Source organism: Tursiops truncatus, chromosome 7 (genome assembly GCF_011762595.2).
Source record: "Tursiops truncatus isolate mTurTru1 chromosome 7, mTurTru1.mat.Y, whole genome shotgun sequence".
NCBI lineage: Eukaryota > Metazoa > Chordata > Mammalia > Artiodactyla > Delphinidae > Tursiops > Tursiops truncatus.
Window position 1 is genome coordinate 97,858,789 of NC_047040.1, and position 21,957 is coordinate 97,880,745.

The 21,957-nt window shown below is 34.7% G+C and overlaps 1 protein-coding gene across 1 annotated transcript in view; it reads left to right on the forward strand.

The window, feature by feature from the left end:
• Positions 1–21,957, forward strand: part of ACTR3 (actin related protein 3) — a 57,853-nt gene that overhangs the window by 24,045 nt on the left and 11,851 nt on the right. The window contains exons 3-8 of the mRNA XM_019931908.3: positions 969–1,093; positions 6,052–6,162; positions 9,535–9,630; positions 11,082–11,189; positions 14,199–14,342; positions 16,599–16,772. Coding sequence (XP_019787467.1) covers positions 969–1,093; positions 6,052–6,162; positions 9,535–9,630; positions 11,082–11,189; positions 14,199–14,342; positions 16,599–16,772 — 758 coding nt within the window. The remainder of the gene's footprint in view (positions 1–968; positions 1,094–6,051; positions 6,163–9,534; positions 9,631–11,081; positions 11,190–14,198; positions 14,343–16,598; positions 16,773–21,957) is intronic.

The window sequence follows — 21,957 nt, forward strand, 5'->3', positions numbered from 1 at the left end:
ACATTGTAAATAAATTGCTAGAGAAGCTTTCTAACATTTAGAAGTAGATTGGATTTAGAATTTCCTTCAGTATTTTCTACCTACCTTGTTAAGGATATAAATTGTTATTAAATGAAAGTGTAACAGTTGGGTGCCACATCAGCTTATGTGCATGCAGATTTTTTTTTGTTGTTTTTAATTTTTGGCCGTACCGTGCATCATGCAGGATCTTAGTTCCCTGATCAGGGATGGAACCCAGATCCCCTTCAGTGGAAGCACAGACTCTTAACCACTGGACCGCCAGTGAAGTCCCCAGGCAGATATTTTGAATGAAGAACTGTTTAACTTGAAGGATTCAGAAATTTATAACTTAATTAAGAAATATACAAGTTTTAGGTCTAGAACTGTATGCTGGATTTCTGAAATTATATAAGGAGATTGTTGTGGGTTTTACCTAAATGATTTGAAATTTCCTTTTGTATATGTGATTTAAGTTTATCAGGTCTTTATGCCAGCGTTATACCTAAATTACTAGCTCATAATAATGCAAATAGGATAGAAATATGAAGAAAGCTTTAAAAATAAATTCCCCGTGCAATTTTCCCACCTTTATAACTGTTCTTCAGTTTTTTCTTTCTGATTGTCCATCAAGCACAGGTTGACTTGGTGAAATTATAATTTTACTCAAATCAAAATAGATCTCACATAGTTTTTAAAAACATAACTGAAACATTCCCACAGCAGTACTTTTTTTGGGGGGGCTTTTTACACTTGAGGCCTGTCTCTGGGTGGAAGTTGAGTTTTTATTGTGTTAGATGAATTTTGTCTTTTTTTTTTTTATGACCTTTTTGCTTTAATTTGACACTTTAAATATACTAGATCATGTTCTATTTAGTAACACTTTATTACGGAAGAAATACAAGTGAAAAATTTGTCTCACTTGAAAAAAATACAATTTTTGACATGTACAAATAATTTCTATTTTAAAGGTATTGCTATTAAGGAGTCAGCAAAAGTGGGTGATCAAGCTCAAAGGAGGGTGATGAAAGGTGTTGATGACCTAGACTTCTTCATTGGTGATGAAGCAATAGAAAAACCTACATATGCAACAAAGGTATATTTTTATGATTTGTATAAATATAAATAACATTCTCTTTCAAAAAATTAGTTTGTTCTATAATTGTGCCACTTGGAATTTCAGTCAATTACAAGTCTAATACCCTCAACCTCTTCACAATAGAAATTTCTTCTTCTCTGTGGCTCCTCCCAGCCTTGCTTTAACTACTGGTTTTTTTTCCCCAAGAGGAAGATTTTAGCCCCTTCAGGTGAGCAGTTTTTACTTTTTCCATCTCAGAATCATCAATGTGATTGGCTTTCTCTTGCCTCCACATCGCCACACCTAGAGATATTTCCCTCCCGTCTTTATTCAGACCCACACTTTCTGCCCTTTTGAAGCCTATGTCATCTGGAAGTGCCACCCTCTTTCCTCCTTTTTATCTTTTTCCCTTTCTTGTTTGTCCCATACTATTCTTCCTCCTTTTCCCTTATTATTGAGGTATAATTTATATACAGTAAAATAGGTAAGGCTTAGTTACACAGTTGAAAATTTTTTGTGACTGTAATCATAAAAGTTCAGGACATAGAACAAGTCTAGTAACCCAGATGCTTTCCTTGTGTCTGCTCCCATAGTCACTACCCAACCTGCACCAAAAGGGAAACACTATTCAAATTGACTTTACCTAATTTGCACATTTCTTCCTTGGTCCCTCTTTTCTTCCGTTTTAGTAATTTCATTAATAAACAGCTACCATGTATAAACAACTTTATAAAGTGCTGAGATTAGATAAGAAAAATGGCTTTCCTGACTTCAAGTCTATTATAATTGGTGGAAAGGAAGCCATTGAAGAAATAATTATAAGTGGCTTGTAGTTATACAAATATTTGGCTCTTGGAGCTTAGAAACAAGACAGAACTGGGGATAAACATTTAGAAGGTATTAGTTACCTTTGGAAGGGGTAAGATTCCATAGGGATAGGCCTAGGACAGAGCCTGATCAACACATCATTTAGGTTTGGATGGAGGAGGAAAGCCTACAAAGGAGACTGAGAAGGCGTAGTTAGAGAGACTGGGTAAACAGGAAGGAGAAATAAGAGTGTGGGATGCTGCGACCAAGTAAGCTAGAACCCATAGGTTATTTGCTGTCTTTAGCTACAAGGATGTCATTTATAACCTTAATAAGAATAGTTTTAGAAGAGCAGTGAGGCTGGATTAAAGTAGATTGGATTATGAATGACAAGGAAAAAAATGACAGTATATTCAGTGAGGTGGAAGAGATGCTTAAATGCTAGTGTGAAAGAGTCATTAGAAAAAGAGATTAAAGTAACAGGAAAGTGGAGTATAATACAGGGCTCTTGACAAAGTTAAAGGGATGGAATCCAGATGATCTAATTGATATATGGAGGATCTCTTACATTATAAAAAATGAAAAAGAAAAAAGAGGTAAGTATAGAATCAGTTTTATAGATTTGGTGAAGAAAAGTTGGATTCCTGACTGTTGGCTTCTGCTTTCTTTGTGAAATACATGGTGATGTTATCTCTGCTGCCCAGGAAATAGCGGGGAAAAAGTGAAATCTGAGTGATAGGGAGAATATTTAAAATCGTCACTGTGGATAACAGAGTAGGGAAACAAAGGCTTGCCAGGTAAATTTAGGTCCATTTGGGAATAGCAATTACGAATTCTTAGTTTTATCAACCAGTTCTGTGTGATTTGTGTGATCAGCATTCTGGGTATAGGCAAGTTTAGGGTAGGACTGTGCTGAGTTGGGTTTTGGTAGATGGAATGACAAAAGGAAGTATGAATAGTCAAAGTGATGGGGCCTGAAATCTAAACTGTGTGTGTGTGTGTGTGTGTGTGTGTGTGTGTGTGTGTGTTGTGAGGGGGATGGTTTCTGGCGAGGGAAGAATTACAACAACCAGTGGACTGCAAGTCTAATTGTGATCACGAGAGATATGGTGAGGTGCTGGAGTATGCTAGAAGGATAAGAAGTTGTGATCAGAGAGGGGTGTACTTGCATTTCAGGGATTTAGAGATGATAGTGATGATCTAAACTGTGGCCAAAATGGAAAAGACGCCTTTGAATGTGATGAAGTCGGTGAGCTGAGAGGCCAGAGTTCCTCTGCATTGATTCTGTTCTTTTAAACATTTTCATGTCTTCCAAATGCAACAAACACACCCAAACGACAAAAATTCTTTCAATCCTACCTTCTTTCCTCAGCATTTTAGCTATTGTTTTATTTTCCTCTTTTAAAACCGAACTTCTTATTTGGTCTCATTATTTGATAAGCTCTTTGTTAAATCCAATTATCTGTAACAATTTTCATCCTTCTTGATTTGTCTTTCTTTCACAAGATTACTCTGCTGGATCTCTTTTTTTTTTTTTTACGGTACGTGGGCCTCTCACTGCTGTGGCCTCTCCCATTGCGCAGCACAGGCTCCGGACGCGCAGGCTCAGCGGCCATGGCTCACGGGCCCAGCCGCTCCGCGGCATGTGGGATCTTCCCGGACTGGGGCACGAACCTGTGTCCCCTGCAGCGGCAGGCGGACTCTCAACCATTGCGCCACCAGGGAAGCCCTGGACTATTCTTTTTATTTATTACTTATTTTTTTCCCCTGCTGTCACTGGTTCTTTATCCTTTGCCTACTATTCAAATGTCAGTATTTCCCAGGTACTGTCCTTGATTCTCTTTATTAGAGACTTTCTCTAGGTGGTCTCATCCACACCTTCATCAACAACCACAGCCTACATCTCTACTTCCAATTCCTTGACCCCATTTCCAAGTACCTACTGTCACCTACCTACTACCTGGCTCTTGAGTTTAATATACTCAAAACAAAATTTATTACATATACTCTACCCTTGCTTATTCCAAGATAAGACAAAACACAACTTTTGTGTCTTAATTAATAGATCCTTGCCATCCTGACTCTAGAGCTAGAAACCTAGTGATTATATCTTTGAGTTTTCCCTTGTAGTGACAGAAATCTTGAATCTGGCCTAGCGTTATTTACACCACAACTGGGGCTCTTTGTCTTTCTTCCTTGGTTCTTTTAAGATTCATTTCAGCTTTCCCAATGCTGCTATAATAATCTTATTAAAACTCAAAGCTATTCTTGTTTATACCCTGCTTGAAAATTTCTACTGATGATCTGTTTCTTATAGAATAAAACCCAAATACAAGGCAAGTAATAGTTTTTGAGAACCTGGTCCCCTTCATGTAGAACTGATCTATCTGTCTATACCCCTTTCCCTAAAGGCACACGTGTTTTTCATCGATAACTGTTGTGTTTGTATATTATTGCGGTGTTTGTATATATTTGTTTCTATTCTCTATTTACCCCACCCCCTGAAAACAAAATTAACAAGGTTGCTCCTTTAAGACCCAGCTTAGATACGACCTCCTCAGTCATAGAGGAATAGGAGCCTTCCCATTTTCCCTCTGAAGCCAAGTTGATCATCTTGTCCTAGGTACTTTATTTCCTTAAAAACTTACAAGGTTATGTTTATATCTATTTCTTTCAATGGACAGCTCCTTATGGCAGGATGTTCATGTCCTTAGCATTCGTGCCAATGGTTATAGTAGGTGCACAATAATAAATGAGGAATAAATGAATAAATAACACTTAGAACATTAAAATATGTCAGTTCCAGTAATGTTATAAAATGAATGATGTAGTACATTTTTTCCTTCCCTAAAGCAAAGTGGGGACTAAAAGTTATTTTTTAAGTATAATGACTTAGAAAGTATCTAGAAGGCTATGGTGAAATGTGGATATTAGGAATTAATAGATAAAAGGTTTAATGATTGAGTAGAGGACTGTAGGATATTTATTTCACTAACGCATTCAGCCTTAAGTACTGGGTGTGTATTTGTACTATGTGCATGGAACTGTATTTTTTAATTTTTCTTTTGTATATTTTTTAAAGTTTTATGCCTACGTTTTTACTTTGCTTAAGTAAGTCTTCATATATTCAGAATACTAATCTTCAGTTACATGTGCTGTGAAACTATTTTATTGCAGAGATTCACAAACTTTCTCAGTGCCCTTAGTGTCTCAGTAAAATTTTTTACAGCATCACTTAGAAAGAAATTACTAACAGTTCTGTTTGTTAAGTAGCAACTTAGTAGCCACTTGAGAAAAATAAAACATATTTTTAATTGTTAAATACTCACAATTACCAGTAGGATGCGTGTGCCTGTCGGGCACTTCACAGTTTCTTACACCTGGAATCAGATTGCACATCACCATCCTCATTTCTTATTGTACATGGGTTTTTTGGGGAGGTATTTAGTTTTCATCATAGCGACTGCTGGCAACCCAGCTTTTCAAAGAAGTGATATTACTTGAAGGGAATCTAGTATGATCTGATGTTGAAACTGAACTACTTTAAAATAGTAGGTATGCAGTGCCAAACTGATTCTGAGTATCACCAGATTTCCCTGGAAAATGTAGAATATTTGCAGTGTCTTTGAGAATTTGCTGTAGTACCCTGGGGCTCAGTTTTGGAACCATGGTTCCATAACAAATACATATGACTTGTCTTACAAAATTTTGCTTGCTTGATTTATGGTTATTCTTGCTCTATACTTACCAACTGTGTTTTATATATTAGGCACACAACAAATACTTGTGAAAGCGCTAATAAAGATTAAGCAAATTGTCATAACCTGTAATTTTCACAGGCTAAATTTTAATAGGTTACGTTTCCATTATTACAAAACTTTTAGCAATCTAGAAAGACCGGTACAATGACCTTCCATCTAGATTGAACAGTTTTTAACATTTTAATATATTTGCATTGTGTTTTTTAATTGAAACATCTGAAAATATGTTGTAGAAATAATTTCTTTTATCTCTAAATAGTTAAGTATGCATCTTCTAATGATCTGCGTGTCATTAGCACACGTAAGAAATGCTATCCTCATCTAATACTCACTAATGATCTGTTTTATTTTTGATTTTTTCTGATATTAGTAAAGATTTAATTCCTGTTTTATTTTTTGTTTTAATAGTGGCCAATCCGCCATGGTATAGTTGAAGATTGGGACTTGATGGAAAGGTTTATGGAGCAAGTGATCTTTAAATATTTAAGGGCGGAACCTGAAGACCATTATTTTCTTTTGGTAAGTACAAATTTTAAATTCTGTGAGGAAATTTTTTTTGTGTGTGTGTGGTACGTGGGCCTCTCACTGCTGTGGCGTCTCCCATTGCGGAGCACAGGCTCTGGACGCGCAGGCTCAACGGCCATGGCTCACGGGCCCAGCTGCTTCACGGCACGTGGGATCCTCCCAGACCACGGCACGAACCCATGTCCCCTGCATCAGCAGGCCGACTGTCAACCACTGCGCCACCAGGGAAGCCCTGTGAGGAAATTTTTGAAGAAATTTAATGAGAATGTTTTCATCGCATCTGTACTCATAGGACATACGTTCTTGTTTATTAAATTGTCATGTATCTAAAGACTTTGTTATAAAGCTGTATCATCTTTAGTATCTTTAACAGTAAGTTTCAGGGGAAAAAGTTGTAAACATGGCACTTTCTTTTTTAAAAAAATAACTGGTCTGATTATTATTTCATTTGTAATTCTTCGTAACAAACTACAATATAATTTAATTTTTAAACGTTTTTCTTTCTTTCTTTTTTTTTTTTTAACCAAAGCAATGCATGTTCATAATGTTAAAAAATCAAGTGCTATAATATCAGATTTAAATTAAAATTTTCCTTCCTCACCTCTCCCTACCCTTGAACCCTTGATTCCCCCCGGCCAAACACTTTAAATTTTTAAAGAGTTTTTCTTGATAGTTATATCATGTATTTCTTGTATTTTTGTTTGTTTATTTATTTATGTTAATTTGTTTTGCTGCGTTGGGTCTTTGTTGCGGTGCGTGGGCTTCTCATTGTCGTGGCGTCTCTTGTTGCAGAGCATGGGCTCTAGGTGCGCGGGCTTCAGTAGTTGTGGCACGTGGGCTCAGTAGTTGTGGCTTGCGGTCTCTAGAGCTCAGGGTCAGTAGTTGTGGCGCATGGGCTTAGTTGCTCCGCGGCATGGGGGATCATCCCAGACCAGGGTTCGAAGCCATGTGGCCTGCATTGGCAGGTGGATTCTTAACCACTGTGCCAGCAGGGAAGCCCGTATTTTTGTTTTTTTAAAATATTAGACAGTCTATTAACTTCCTGCTAGGTAAGATGAGTATTTCGTTCTTTTCCTTTGATCCCCTCCTTAACACAAAATCCTTACCTTCTCCCTTTTTCTGTGACATAGTTTAATTTTGGGTTAAATTAATATTTTAATATTTTATTGTGATTGTGAATATTGTTTATGGTTGGACCATGAACATAAAATTGAAAAGAACCTTGCAGTGAATGCCCAATATACCCACAACCTAGACTCAGCTATTAATTTTATTATAATTGTTTTAGGACATCTGTCTATTGGGTTATCCTTCTATCACTCCATCTTATTTTTATAATCACTTCAAAATGAGTTGCAGATGGAGTCATTTCACCCCTAAGTACTTTAGCATACATTATCATCAACTAGAGTTTATTATTGTTTACACTTTTTCTTTTGTATAAAACTTACATTCTATAAAATCACACATCTTAACCCTGCCATTTTATGGGTTTGACTGGGCATTGGCAGACTTTCTTTAAAGCTAGTTAGCAAATATTTTTGGCTTTGTGGACCATGTGGTCTCTTTTGCAGCTGCTTAATTAGCTCTGCTGTTGTAGTAGGAAGCAGCCATAGGCAATACTTAAATGAGTGGCTATGGCTGTGTTCCAATAAAATTCTGTTTACAGAAAGATGTGGTGGACTAGATCTGGCCTTCAGGATGCATGATGTAGTTTGCCCATCCCCTGGGTTTGACAGATTTATACATCTGTGTAACCTAAACCCTTATCAAGATAACAGAGCTTTACTGTTAACCTGGAAAGTTATCTCATGCCCTTTTCTAGTTAATCCCTGCCCCCATGCCCTGGAGGCAACCTTTATTCAGATTTTTTCCAGTACATACATGTTTTGCTTATATTTGAGTTTCATGTAAATGGAATTGTACAAGTTGTGCTCTTTGGTAAGACTTCACTCATCATAATCTTAATATTCATCCATGTTGTTGCACATACAAGTAATTTGTTGCTTTTTGTTGGGTTGTATTCCATTGTATGCCTCCCTGTCCATTTTCCTGTTGATAATCACCTGAGCTGTTCCAAGTTTTTGACTACTGTGAATATTTTTGGGGTACTGTGGACATTCTTAAACAAGTCTTTTTGTGGACATGTTTTTATTTTTCTTGTGTAAATACCTAGATATGGAATTGCTGTGTCACAGGATAGATGCATGATTGATTTTTTAAGAAACTTTCAGAACTTTTTCCAAGGGATTGTAGCTTTTTGCACACCCACCAACTATGTGTTAGTGATCTGGTTACGTATCCAGATCCAGCATTTGATGTGTCAGTCTTTTTAATTTTAGCCATTCTGGTTGGGTGGGTAAACTTTCTCATTTTGGTTTTAATTTGCATTTTTCTGATGACTGATGTTGTTGAGTACTTTTTCATGTGCTTATTAGCTATTTGTATATTTTCCTTGTGAGGTCTTCTGATTATATTTTATTTTATTTTGTATAGAATTTCTGCTTTTCTTGGAGCTTATAATTTAACTGCCTTGGTTTTTAGTTTGCTTAATTTTATATGTAACTCTTACTGAATTATCTTCAAACTCTTGAACATAGTCCAAAACCCTCCTAAGTAAGTTTAAACACATCAAGTAGTTTAGAAGTTAAAGGTTTTACATATGGAAAAAGTCTAATCCTCGTTAATTTTCTAAAAAAAATTTTATAGTGTCTTTTAAAGTTAAAAAAAATGATTTTATTTGTAATGAATTTAAGTTTTATCTGTCTTTCCTTTTGCAATTTATGTTCATTAAATTTAAGCAATCATTCCTTACCTCAAGGTCAAAAAGATAATTCTTCTGTATTTCTTAAGTTTAAACTTTTGCCCTTCAAGTTAAAATATTTGAGATAACAAAAAGGATTGGATAGTCAAATCAGATTAATAAGAATGATGTCTTATGTAGTTTCAGGCTTTGGTAATATAAAATGATTTAGGTATTCCTGAGGCATAAGTGAAACATGAAGTCCAGGATTTTGAGGGCTGTTCCTTAGGTCCTTTCTTGCCTCATTGGGATGTGTTCTGGCCCAGACTTAACCCGCAGGTTTCTAAGTGACATGATGTATGCAGTCACATAACTTAAACTGAAGAAACATCTTAAACTGTGTAAACATTTCCGTTTTATACTCTAGCAGTTATATAAACATACAGATCTGTTTGAGTTCTCTACTGGTTTTTTTTGGTCTGTGTGTCTTTTTTTTTGTACCTCTGAGTTTAATGACTTTTAAATACAATGTTTAAAATACATTATTTCTCACATGAAAATTATCTATGAATTTATCAAAATAATTTTATCTTGCATACTTAAAATCTTATTCAATTTAATAGACTGAACCTCCACTGAATACTCCAGAAAACAGGGAATATACTGCTGAAATAATGTTTGAGTCCTTCAATGTTCCAGGCTTGTACATTGCTGTACAGGTAAGTAAGCAAGTTTATAAGTCAAAATAAGCTTGACTCTTAAATTTTAATCTGGTTTAATTCACTCTTAAAATATATGTATATTTATATTTTTCTTAACCTCAAAGCGTATCATAGTTCTCTCCTGAACTGATAATTTAGAAATTGTATTAGAGGAATGGAGCTATTTAGTTAGTAAAAGGGAAGTGTTAAAGGAAGTAAGTTAATGGTTTTTGGATAAATCAAGACCTTTTATAGAACAGAAATAAGGGCACTGATAGTTATTGAGAATTTACTCTGTCAAGAATTTTCTGTACACATTTACCCTTGTAACATTCACTGTGTCCTTTTTTTGTAGTCTGTTTTGAATGACTTACCATTACATATATTTGACCACTGCCTCCTTTGTGCCCCTCTGTATTCTGTATATCACAAATCCCCATAATATTTTATTGCATTTAATTTGTGTATATACCTGTATGGAACAGCTTCTCTCCCATCCCTCAGGATCAGAGCTTACTTCTTACTTGTTTTTTAATGTAGCAAATGTGATACCTGGCATATCACAAATGCTTAAAAAGTATATAAATTACTGTGTAGTTTTGTTAGCCCACAGTTATTATGGTGTGATCTTGTGTTAAAATAGGAGGATGGCCTAGTTACCTTTCTAGGTCCCTTTCAGCTATTATATTGCAAGTAGGTAAAATAAAGCCAGCTTAGTTCTGATTTTAATTAATTAGTTATTTATCTTGTTCGAGGCTTGGATTTGTATGAAATTTAGGTAATTTTTAAAAAAATGAACTAGCTTCATTAATTTCTTAATTTGCAAACTCTTTTAATAGAAAAAATTATACTTTATTGCCTATGCCAAGATTTTTTATAGAAATACATTATTTCATCAGCTTTGCTTTCCTCATTAAATCATAGTATTTGGAAGTGTGCAATGGCCTTTTCTGGTTAAATAGCTTGTTACATATTCCTAAATGCATGTTGCACTTAGAAAATTTGGAGCTAATCTTATGAGTGATACTTAGTATAGCCATCTATGTACTGAATAACTGATGATTGGTAGTTGCGTGCTTCTCTACCTTACTTTGTGGTATGTTACAGGCTAGGCCATATAAACATAGTTTTAAGCCCTGTACTGTATTATCTCATGTTAGTCTTCCATATGTTAGTACCGTACTATCTCATGTTAGTCTTCCACATTTTGGGGGGTATAAGAGGAAAACGGCCCCCACTAAAATATCGAAAATTTGTAAACATGCCCCTAAAGACTACTGTAAGCCTGTAAGTTGTCTTAATAATATGTAGGTTGTGAACAATTTTATTGTATAATATAAATTAATTTTGTGTATTCTCTTTCCAAAGATACTACATTTAAAATTGCATAAAGTACTCCAGTAAAAAAATTTTTTCTAATAACTCTTTGTTTTTATTTTTTTTGCCTATCATATTTCTTTTTGTTCAAGGCTGTTCTTGCCTTAGCTGCATCGTGGACCTCCAGGCAAGTAGGAGAACGGACGTTGACCGGTACGGTAATAGACAGTGGAGATGGTGTCACTCATGTCATCCCTGTGGTAAGGATAGTTTAAAATTACTGAACAGGATATCAGATAACACCTGGAAAAGTTAAATTATATGAATTATTGCCACCTTTTAAAAACTTTATTGACCATTGTTCAGCTGTAGCTGTGTTTTGCTCAAATTATTATTAGAACTTTGTAAACAAATTCCAGATTTTTTTTTTTGCTCTAGGTTGTTAAAAATAATTAGAAAATTATTAGAAATAGTTTCTAATTCATAATTAGGAAATGATGAATTAGAGTATCTGGAATGGCAATAGGCCTTTCTTGTCTTAAATGTGGAACTCAGTTTTCCAGTTTGGATGTGTCTGTTTGTATGTTAGCCAGTTGATAGTTTTTCTTATCCTTAATTAACAGATTTTGTACTGGTCATAGGTTATCTACTAAATAGCAGTTAGTCAAAAGTACATGACCATTAATGACTTCTGGGGAATTACGTTTTTGAATTAAAAAGCTCAAGTTGTGATTGTGCTTCATGGTTTGGATTTAATCAAGCATGTTAAGAAAAATGCATCAGATTGGATTATTTGTGAGAGATAGCATTTTTCTGCCAAAGCCTTTCTGCTTCCAATTTTTAATGACAAATTAGATTTTTTATTGTGTCTAATAGATCAAAATGACTACTTGAATTCATTCTGATTATTATTGGGTGCATATATGTAGAAAGGTTTATCTTTTAAAGTAATTTTTATGTTATATTGAATAACATGTAAGGAATGAAATGACTTAGAACTTTATTTTTCCATTATTCTTATTCCTCTTTTTAATGCATCAGGCAACCTCTGTTGAAGATTACATCCTCCAAGTGACTACTTTTGGATTAGATGTCATAATTTATTCTTCTGATGTCATAATAGTAATAATTGCCCTTCTTAAAAAAAATAAAAACTTTCTTGTGATATAATTCACACACCATACAATTCACTCATTTAGAGTGTACCATTCAGTGTTTCATTGTATATTCATAAAGTGCATCCATTACCAGAGTCCATTTTAAAACATTTTTATCACTCTAAAAAGAAACCCTGTATCTTTTAGCATTCACTGTCCCCCCCGTAACTTTAGCCCCTGGCAACCACTAGTCTACTTTCTGTCTCTGTAGATTTGCCTGTTCTGGATATTTTATATAAATGGAGTCACTCTTTTTTTCTTCTTTTTAAAACATTTGTCACCAGGTTTTTGTTTTTGTTTGTTTGTTTGTTTTTATTTTTGTCTGTGTTGGGTCCTCGTTGCTGTGTTCGGGCTTTCTCTAGTTGCGGCGAGCGGGGGCTACTCTTTGTTGCGGTGCATGGGCTTCCCGTTGACGTGTCTTGACGTGTCTTCTCTTGTTGTGGAGTACCGGCTCTAGGTGCGTGGGCTTCAGTAGTTGTGGCTCACGGGCTCTAGAGCACAGGCTCAGTAGTTGTGGCACCCTGGCTTAGTTGCTCCGCAGCATGTGGGATCTTCCCAGACCAGGGCTCAAACCCATGTCCCCTGCATTGGCAGGTGGATTCCTAACCACTGCACCACCAGGGAAGTCCTAGAGTCACTCTTTTGTGACTGTCCTCTTTCACATAGCCCAGTGTTTCAAGATTTATCCATGTGGTAGCATGTATAGTACTTCATTTCTTATTATTGCCAAATAATACTTCATTGTATGGATATTCTACATTTTATTTTATTGCCATTGGGGGATATTTTAATATCTTGGAAATTAGGATGTGTCCAACATTTTGATGGCTTTTTATAATTTAGTTGGCGTATTTTTCTTTCTTAGTGCTACATATTCTTTTCCCTTTTTTTTCCAAAATGGGACAATAATAGTGACCTATGTCATAAAACTGTTTTGAGGATTAAATAATGCATATATGTATGTTGTTTAGAGATACATAAAGATTCTTAAAATGTTCATTTAAAATTCTCATTTAAGCCTCAAGATCTATGCTGTAGATTATATTATCCTTTGAGGACTTCAGTTTACTCATTTATAAAATGCAAATAACTGAGTTGCTTAAGATCACCAAATCATAGGTCATGGGGCTGGGATCTGAACTTGTTCTTCCTGACCAAAGTCTTTTCTTAACATCTACACAATTAAGCAGTAATATTATTATCTTGATAATTAATATTAGAATAGGTAATTTGCAAAAAGGAGTTACCAACTTGGAAAAGAAAGAGTTTTAGTAAGAATATTAAGAATTGGGTATTCCTGTGATTTTCCTGCCTTCTTTTGAATTAATGGACTGTTTTTTATAACTTCAGTTTATCTTTTTTTATTGACTTATTAGCTATGCTATATATTTCTTTGTTATTGTCATTTATTTTTTGGTGGTTTTTGCTCTAGGGCTCATATTAAACATCTCTAATTTATTACAGTCTAACTACAAATAATATTTTACCATTTCATAAACAAGAATGTTATGTTGTTAATGAAATTTAATTTTGCTACATTATTTTTGTACTTCTTAGTTGTATTAGTAAGTTTATGAATTCATTCTGCAGAATTAAATTATTTGGAATTATGATGGTACATGGACTGCCTCAGGCTTGTGAAGTTGGTACCTACTTCATTAGGAAAATGATAGCCAGCTTGTGGGTTAATGATAAAATTTCTTACAATGCAATCTAAATTTTTTGCTGAAATTATAGAAGATTTAAAACTAATATCCTATTTGAAGTCTGTTATCTAAAACCTTTAATACTTCTGAAACTCACTATTTCTTTGTTGTTGAGTCATTTCAGTCTTGGTTGTAAACTCTTATCAGTAGGAGAATAAATCTAAGCTTTGTTCATAAGTTTTGTTCATTCTTGTTCATAATATCTGTACAGTATTATAAATTCTGTGCTAAGTTAACTGTGAGGAATACAGTTGAGGAATAAAGACTAGAAGAATTCTCCTGGGATAAAGCAATACTTAAGGATACAAATACAGTAATCTGAGAAATTGGTCTTTAATGATTAATTTAGGTGATACTGATTTTTGAAAACGTTGAAAGTAAATTTGACACTTTCTTTTTCATCTAGGCTGAAGGGTATGTGATTGGCAGCTGTATTAAGCACATTCCAATCGCAGGACGAGATATAACATATTTTATTCAGCAATTGCTGAGAGACCGAGAAGTAGGAATTCCTCCAGAGCAATCCTTGGAAACTGCTAAGGCAGTAAAGGTAAAAAAAAAAAGTTAAGAATATAATTTATTTAAAAATTAAAATCACGTTATAATATGAACATGAAAAATTCTTAAGTCAAGAACAGTAGTTTAAAAAAAAACTTTCGTTAACCAGTTACAAACCACTACTCTTATTAATTACATGTATTTTTCTCTGTATTTCTTGTAGGAAATTTTGGGAGATTATCAACCCTTTGCTTGCTCTCACCACATTTCACATTTGAGAGGACTAACATACAAGAACATTTATACCAACTGACTTCAACATACATTTTTGTGATTATTCTCTTTAGTAAAAATAAATGTAGCATGCCTTAGAGGTACTGTGGGTTCTGTTCCAGACCACTGCAATAAAGCGAATATCGCAGTAAAGCGAGTCACACAAAGTTTTTGGTTTCCCAGTGCATTTAAAAGTTACATTTACACTATACTGTAGTCTATTAAGTGGCAATAGCATCATGTCTATAAAAAAATGTACATACCTTAATTAAAAAATACTTGTTGCTAAAAGATGCTAACCGTCATCTGATAATGCAGAGATACCAGAAAATTTCAGTTTGTAAAAAACACATTATTGGTGAAGCACAGTAAAACGGGGTATGCCTGTAATTAGTTCACTTCAGAGTCCTCACATCTCAATTTTCGCTGACTTCTTTATTTTTAATTCTAGCAGTTTTCTGTTACAACAAAATTTTTGATGTCATTGATTCATTTGGCTGTAGAATAGAGGCAATGGTTGGCCCAAGTGATATGGCCTATAGACGAAAAATGTGAAGGCTGTGTAAGGTATTTTAATAATTTGTATGCTACACCAGGGCTCCATGCAAAATACCAAAATATTTAACATAGCTTTTTAAATTTATCATTTGTCAGCATACCTAAAAAATTTCATTGGGTCTCACAAATGTTTTAACTATGTCAAAGCAAAACTTCCCAGGTAAAAATAACTCCATATATTTGACGGTCTTTGCATGATTATAGTGTTTTCCTTGCTTATCAAAGGATAGGAATGAAAATGAATTTACTACTTCCTAGGTAGTAAAGGAATTTGTAAATGGTTGCAAAAAGTCACCTCAGGTAGGTGGCATCAAAATTAAATATGTAAAAAATTAATATGAACACTACTGTTTCAACATCTTTGGGAAATCTCTGGAGTTTAAAAATTAACAAAAACACCAAGGATTTGTTCTAGAGCATACTAGTGCTCAGTATTAGTGTCTTTTAAGGATCATCATTTCCATGTAATTCCTACTTCCAAGATTTGGAGAAAGAAGACCTAATATGACATACTCAAATTATCTTCTGTTTTCCAGTATTCTTTCCCATTATGTGTGTTGATTATCAGTAATAATATTTGTACCTATCTTGGATAGAATCATTGATGTATACAAATATGTGAAATGTGTGTTTTCCTTCAAAAAAAAAAAAAAGAAATAGACTGGCAATCAGGAGTCCACAAATTGCAGATAGAAAGTTATAACATGTTTGAACTGCATTTTTGATGAAAACTTTTACTGAGGATGTATATCCAAATATGCAGTGATTCAGCCTTGCAGGTGATATAGTAAAAAAAGAATAGTTTATATTTTCAGTTTTTTTTCTTTTGCTCACTTAGCCCATAATCTTTTGTTCCAGATAGGTATTAAAGATCTATATATGTAAAAAAAAAATATATATATATATTTTTTTAACTGTAGTTTAGTTGCTGTATAATATTATATGTTATAGGTGTACAATACAGTGATTCACAATTTTTAAAGGTTGTATTTCATTTAAAATATTGACTGTATTCCCCATGTCGTACAATATATCCTTGAAGCTTATTTTATACCTAATAACTTGTACCTCTTACTATATTAATTTGTGTGGTTATATCAACTATTTATTCTCCAGTTCTTTGTGTATTTTTTTTCTTTTTTCTAAAATATGAACTCCTTTAATTATTGAAACAGCATAAAATTTTGGATGATATTAATGAGTACTTTCATGAAATAGCACTGAAATATTAGAAATTGGCTCTTTAGTTTAAGTCTTATTCTCTTCATTTGTGAAACCTTCAGTTATGTATAGGAGATGAGCTGTTTATTTTTACTACACATACGATAACGTCCTAACATAAAATTTTCTTCAGCTAAATTTGCTAATTTTATTTTCTGAAGATGTTTTTTCATTTGATTTTAGTTTACTGAAAATATGCCATTCTGTTTTGCTTTTCCTAAAGCAAGAGGAAAAAATTACTCATTTCTTTTTCTAGGAGCGCTATAGTTATGTCTGCCCAGATTTAGTAAAAGAATTTAACAAGTATGATACAGATGGATCAAAGTGGATTAAACAGTATACTGGAATCAATGCTATCTCAAAGAAAGAATTTTCCATTGATGTTGGATATGAGAGATTCTTGGGACCTGAAATATTTTTTCATCCAGAGGTAAGTTTTTTTTTTTTAGATGGAATTGTTTTGAAATATTCAGCAGAAAATATCAGTCAACTATATCAGAGGAGTTAATCTCAGGAACTTTCTTTTGTATACTAAAATACTATAGTGAGTCATATTTTTCAAGAAAAAAATTGCCTGTGTGTTAAAACTGGGTAAACAGTTACTATATTTCATACATTTAGAAAAATGAAACTTTTATCTAATATTTGTGACTTACTTGGGGTCATGGAGGGTGGGGAGCCCTTAAATTCATGGTCATTTAAATAAAATATTTTAGGAGATGTTCTAGAACTCTCTCCTCCTCCTCCCATATAAAATAACCATTATACAAAGAACCCTCAATTGACTATCATAACAAAATATTTAACTATTAGCAAAATAGTCTTCTCTCTTTATGAAGTGTTAGCAACATACAGGCTATATTAAATTAATGAAATATGAGCTTTTAATAATGAAAAATTCTTCTAGTAAGTTAGTATAAGAACTTTTTGTATTAGAATTAGTAACATTAAATGCCTATTCTGCTTATTCAGCAGTAAGAATAGTTTGTTTAATATTGTTTACTCAGTCAGCAAGTGGTAAGTGAATACAGTTTTCATGATCTCAGTTTAAGCATTGTGTATTTAAGATGAAAAATTATTTATCTTGCTCTAATCAAGCTGAAAGAATGAGAGATGAATATCTAAAAAAATGGTATATTAATGAATGCATGTATCTGGTGAGGGCATGGGAAGAAAGCATCTAAGTCTGCTTGGGAGAATCAGGGAAACTTCTTAAAGGAGATAACAGTTGAACTGAGAAAGGATGAATGGGTATTTCTCAGGCAGGTATGTTAGGGGAGTACATTTCTGGCAGAGAACTATATATATATAAGCTGGGTAGAGGTCTGGGGTGTAAGAGAGCTAGATAATAAAGTACAAAGGAAGAGAGTGGTAGGAGATGGATCCAGATAGGTGTTAATGAGAAACTAAAATGCTATGCAAAGGAGTTTACTGGATTCTGTGCTTGTGCAGAAATGTTCAGCATGGAAATGACACAGATTTATATATGGTATGGGAAAGGTCACTCTGGTTGCACTGGGTTGGATAGATAGGAACAGAATGAATTGTGTTGGAAACAGGTGAGTTTATTGCAGTTTCCCAGATGAAAAAAAGTCAGTAGGTCAGTGAGAATGAGAAAGGAGGTGAGAGTAAGAATAGAATCGACATGATTTACCGATTGCTTGGATGTGAGGGGAGTAAGAATATGAAGAATCTGTGATGATTCCCAGGTTTGTAATTTGAGCAACTCAATGTTTTGCCATCACTGAAGTTAGGAAAACGGAAGGATAAGATAGATAAGGTAGAATGAGGTGAGTTTACTATGCATCTTCAAAAAAGTTTGAAAATGAACACTTGGGTTCTAAGGGTTTTGAACTGGGGCATGTGTCCTGGAGTGAGGATAGATGTCAAGTCATCACCATATATGGTGCAAAGAAGGATACTGGCCAGGCAGAGAATGTGGAGTGGGAAGGATGGGGCCTTAGTGCACACTAACACTTCATAGACAGGCAGAGTAAGAGAAGCCTGCAGAGGATACTGAAACATACAGAAAGGAAGGAGACAAGCCAAGGGATTGTGGTGCTGACATTGAGAGAAGTGAATGTTTCAGGGAGGGAGGAGGTTAAATAGTGCCAGTTGGTACAGTGAGGTGATAGAGGAAATTTGAGAAATACCCATGGGGTTTTAGCATCCAGATTAGTGGTGATCCTAGAGGAGCAATTTCAATGGAATGGTGTGATAGAGGCAGTGTGTCGCATCAGTGAGAGGTAAAGGTCTGGGAATTGTCAGTTGTGGGCATCGTGAGAGGCGGCTATAAAGGAGAAGCTTAGTGGCTACAGGGAACTGGTAAGAAGTCAGTTGTAAGAAGGCTGAGGTTAGTTTTATTTTTAAGAGGGGTTACTCCAGGGACAGGTAAGGGATTAAGTATGCGTGCAGGAAAATGTGGAGCTGGAAGGGGTTAGAGGAGCAGGCAGATAGCTGAAGAAGTTTATCATCATAGTTCATAGCTTTAATTATTTTTCATGAACTGGAATCAAGCTCTTGTGTTGGAGAAGGGATCAGACAGAAGGTTGAGGGCTGGGAGAGAATAGTGACTTGGAATCACTCTTGAGAATTGAGAAGGTGACTGTATTATTAGTCGTGGGGCACCACTGAAATTAGATACTCAGAGCTTGTAGTCATAGAATGGTGTCGTCCCCGCCCCCTGCCCCACCCCACCAGGCAGTATTGGGAAAGGAGCAAAGGGCTTTGCCAAGGCAAGAGGTTAAAGTGGTGCAGCTCAGAGAAGAGAGGGAATCCGGAAGGCTGAATTACGTAGAGATAGTGAGGGATACCGGCAAGGGTTGGAGGTCATGATGAATTGGCATATAGTTGGAAACGGGGAGCAAAGGAGTGAGCGCCAGAAGGATAGGGCACTGTTGTCAGACAAGTGTACAGGAGTTTTCAGATTTTAGACAGCACATTTGCTTTGCAGTTCTTTAAATTAAAAAGGATATGTGCGCATGGTTTTAAAAGACAGATAACACTCACAGTGATGTGCAGAGCAGCCACTAGCTCTTACGTAGCCATTACTCTTGGTAATTACTTCCAGATTTCAAAATACAGTGCTTATACTGCTGTTTCTTGATATATCAATGTAAGTAGTTTATCTGCTAACCTCCTTTTAGTTGATTTTGTTTCTAGAGCCTCTTTTCTCTTAGCCTGTCTGTCATGTTATTGGCTGTTATGTTAAATCAATAGTATGACAGTATTTATAATATCCTACCCGTCAATGTTGTTTGTTTTTGAGGTAGTAATGTGATTTTTTTTCTCTTAAAATTTAGTTTTTCCTAAATTTTTGCCTCATTTCTTCATTTATGTCATTTTGTTTGTTCGTATATTCTTTCTTTCATTTATTCATGGACATTGTAGTTAACTACCTGGTTATACCAGGTCTGGAAAGGAACCTGGGGGTGTCACTATTCCACGTAGAGAATTTTAACAATTTCTTTCTTTATTTTCCACCTAGTATTTTTTTTAATTGAAGTATAGTTGATTTACAATATCGTGTTAGTTTCAAGTGTACAGCACAGTGATTCAGTTATTTATATATATATATATGTATATATATATTCTTTTTTCAGATTCTTTTCCCTTATAGGTTATTACAAAATATTGAGTAGTTCCCTGTGCTATATAGTAGGCCCTTGTTGGTTCTCTATAATAATTTCTTTCCTTATGTAGTTTCTTATACCTTCAATTTCTGGCAATTTTGAAGGTGCTACAGGGTGCTCTGGAAACACTTAGGATGTAAAGTCCCTTTTCTGTCTTCCAAACAGGGTTGGATTATTTTATTGTTTCCTTATCTCCTTTTTTCATCCTTGAGCATTTAAGTTTCCTTGTACTTTCCCTCTGTCATTGTATTGGGGATTCCAGAGGATGGAGAGAGAGAACCACATGTAGCTGGAAATCAGGGCAGATTTTCCAGTGGGGCCATGTATATGTGAGTGGCTGAAGTAGAAGTGGATTTAAGATCACTTGAGTTAAGGAACATCAGTTGTTTTGAAGTTGAAATGTTGGAGAGAGATGTTAAAACCCTAAGTTGAGGACAGGAATTAGAGTATCATGGAAGATTCTGAACCAGAGTCTTAGATGAATGGGATCCACAAGATAGATAATAGCATGGAAGGAGATACCCTGGGTTTCAAAAGAAGCAGCGTTTGAGTGAAATACTCTTTACAGATATCTTTAGCTAACATCTTGACTGTCTTAAAAACCTTGAAACATTAGATATGTAAATAAAATGTGTTTTGGTTGTGTCATATTGCTTAGAAAAGGGATAGTTGTCTGGGTGAAAATATATCTTGCTGTTTAAGGTTTCATATATAATTTTTTTTATTAATTTAAGTAATCTTTATTGTTTGATATGCGAAGTTTTCTTATTGTTTTTTAAAACTTTGAAACATCTTTTCGTCTCCATAGCTTTTTTTTCTTTGAAATTTCTTCTATGAGAAATCTGTTTTCTTTTCTCTTTCTTAAAGTTAAAAAAAAATTAGTTATGTATATGCACATTGTTTAAAAGTCCTAGTTGTTTAAATTCTAGCAAAAAGTAGGAGTGCCCTGTATATATTTCCCCATTTTTTTTCTAGAGGTATACTCTTATTAGTTGATTCTTTTGGTGATTGCATCCATAGCTGCAAACAGCTTTGGTTATATTGCAACTTCAAGTTTTTTCAGTTTTAGATATTTTTCTGTCAACTTCTAGCTAGCTATGGAAGAGGAGGATTGCCTTTTCTTTTCTCCCTTTGTCTCCAACACAAACAGTACCTTTTCATAATCTTTTGTCCCAATAGTTAGATTGTAACTTCAATTAGGTAAAAATCCAGTGCTTATATGTTGGTGAACACAAATTTTATTTAGATGTGAGCCACGTAGTTTACCATGAAATATTTTCCTGTCTAGTATTTTGTTTTCCCACAGAATCATTAATAAGTTGTCTACTTAGTTTTAAAATAATTGTCATTAATTCACTTTGAATCTGTCTTTTCAGCATACTCAGATGCATAGGGTTTTTTCATCAGTTTAATTTTCCAGAGCATCTGATATGTCCCAATCTGAACTTGTTTCCTTCTGCACCTGATAGAGAGTTCACCATCATTCTGGGGATTCCCTTTGCCTCTCTCTTGTGTTAGAGTTAGATCCCTCTTTCCTCTGTCCTGTGTCTTTCCCTTTCTTACTGTCTACTTCTTTACTTTGGTGGAGATCATCTGCCAGTAGAGTCCCTGATAAAAAGGGTACATGGGAAATGAACACTTTAAGACCTTGCATGTCTGAAAATGTATTCGTTTTATCTTCACACTTGTTTGGTAGTTTGGGTGTAGAATTCTAGATTGGAAATTATTTTCCTTCAGCATTTTGAAGCTACTGCTTGGTTGCTTTCATTATAACTTGAAGTGAAAAACTGCTCTGATTTCTAAACCTTGTATAGGACCTTTTCTTTTCCTCTCCAGATAGATACTTGTAGATCTTTGCTTTGTTCCTTAGCATTCTGCTGTGATATTTTTCTCTTCTCTTTGCGCTTTTGTTCTGATCTCTAGATGATTTCTCCAACTTTGCCTTCTGGACCCTCTATTGAATTTTTTATTTCCGGTAACATA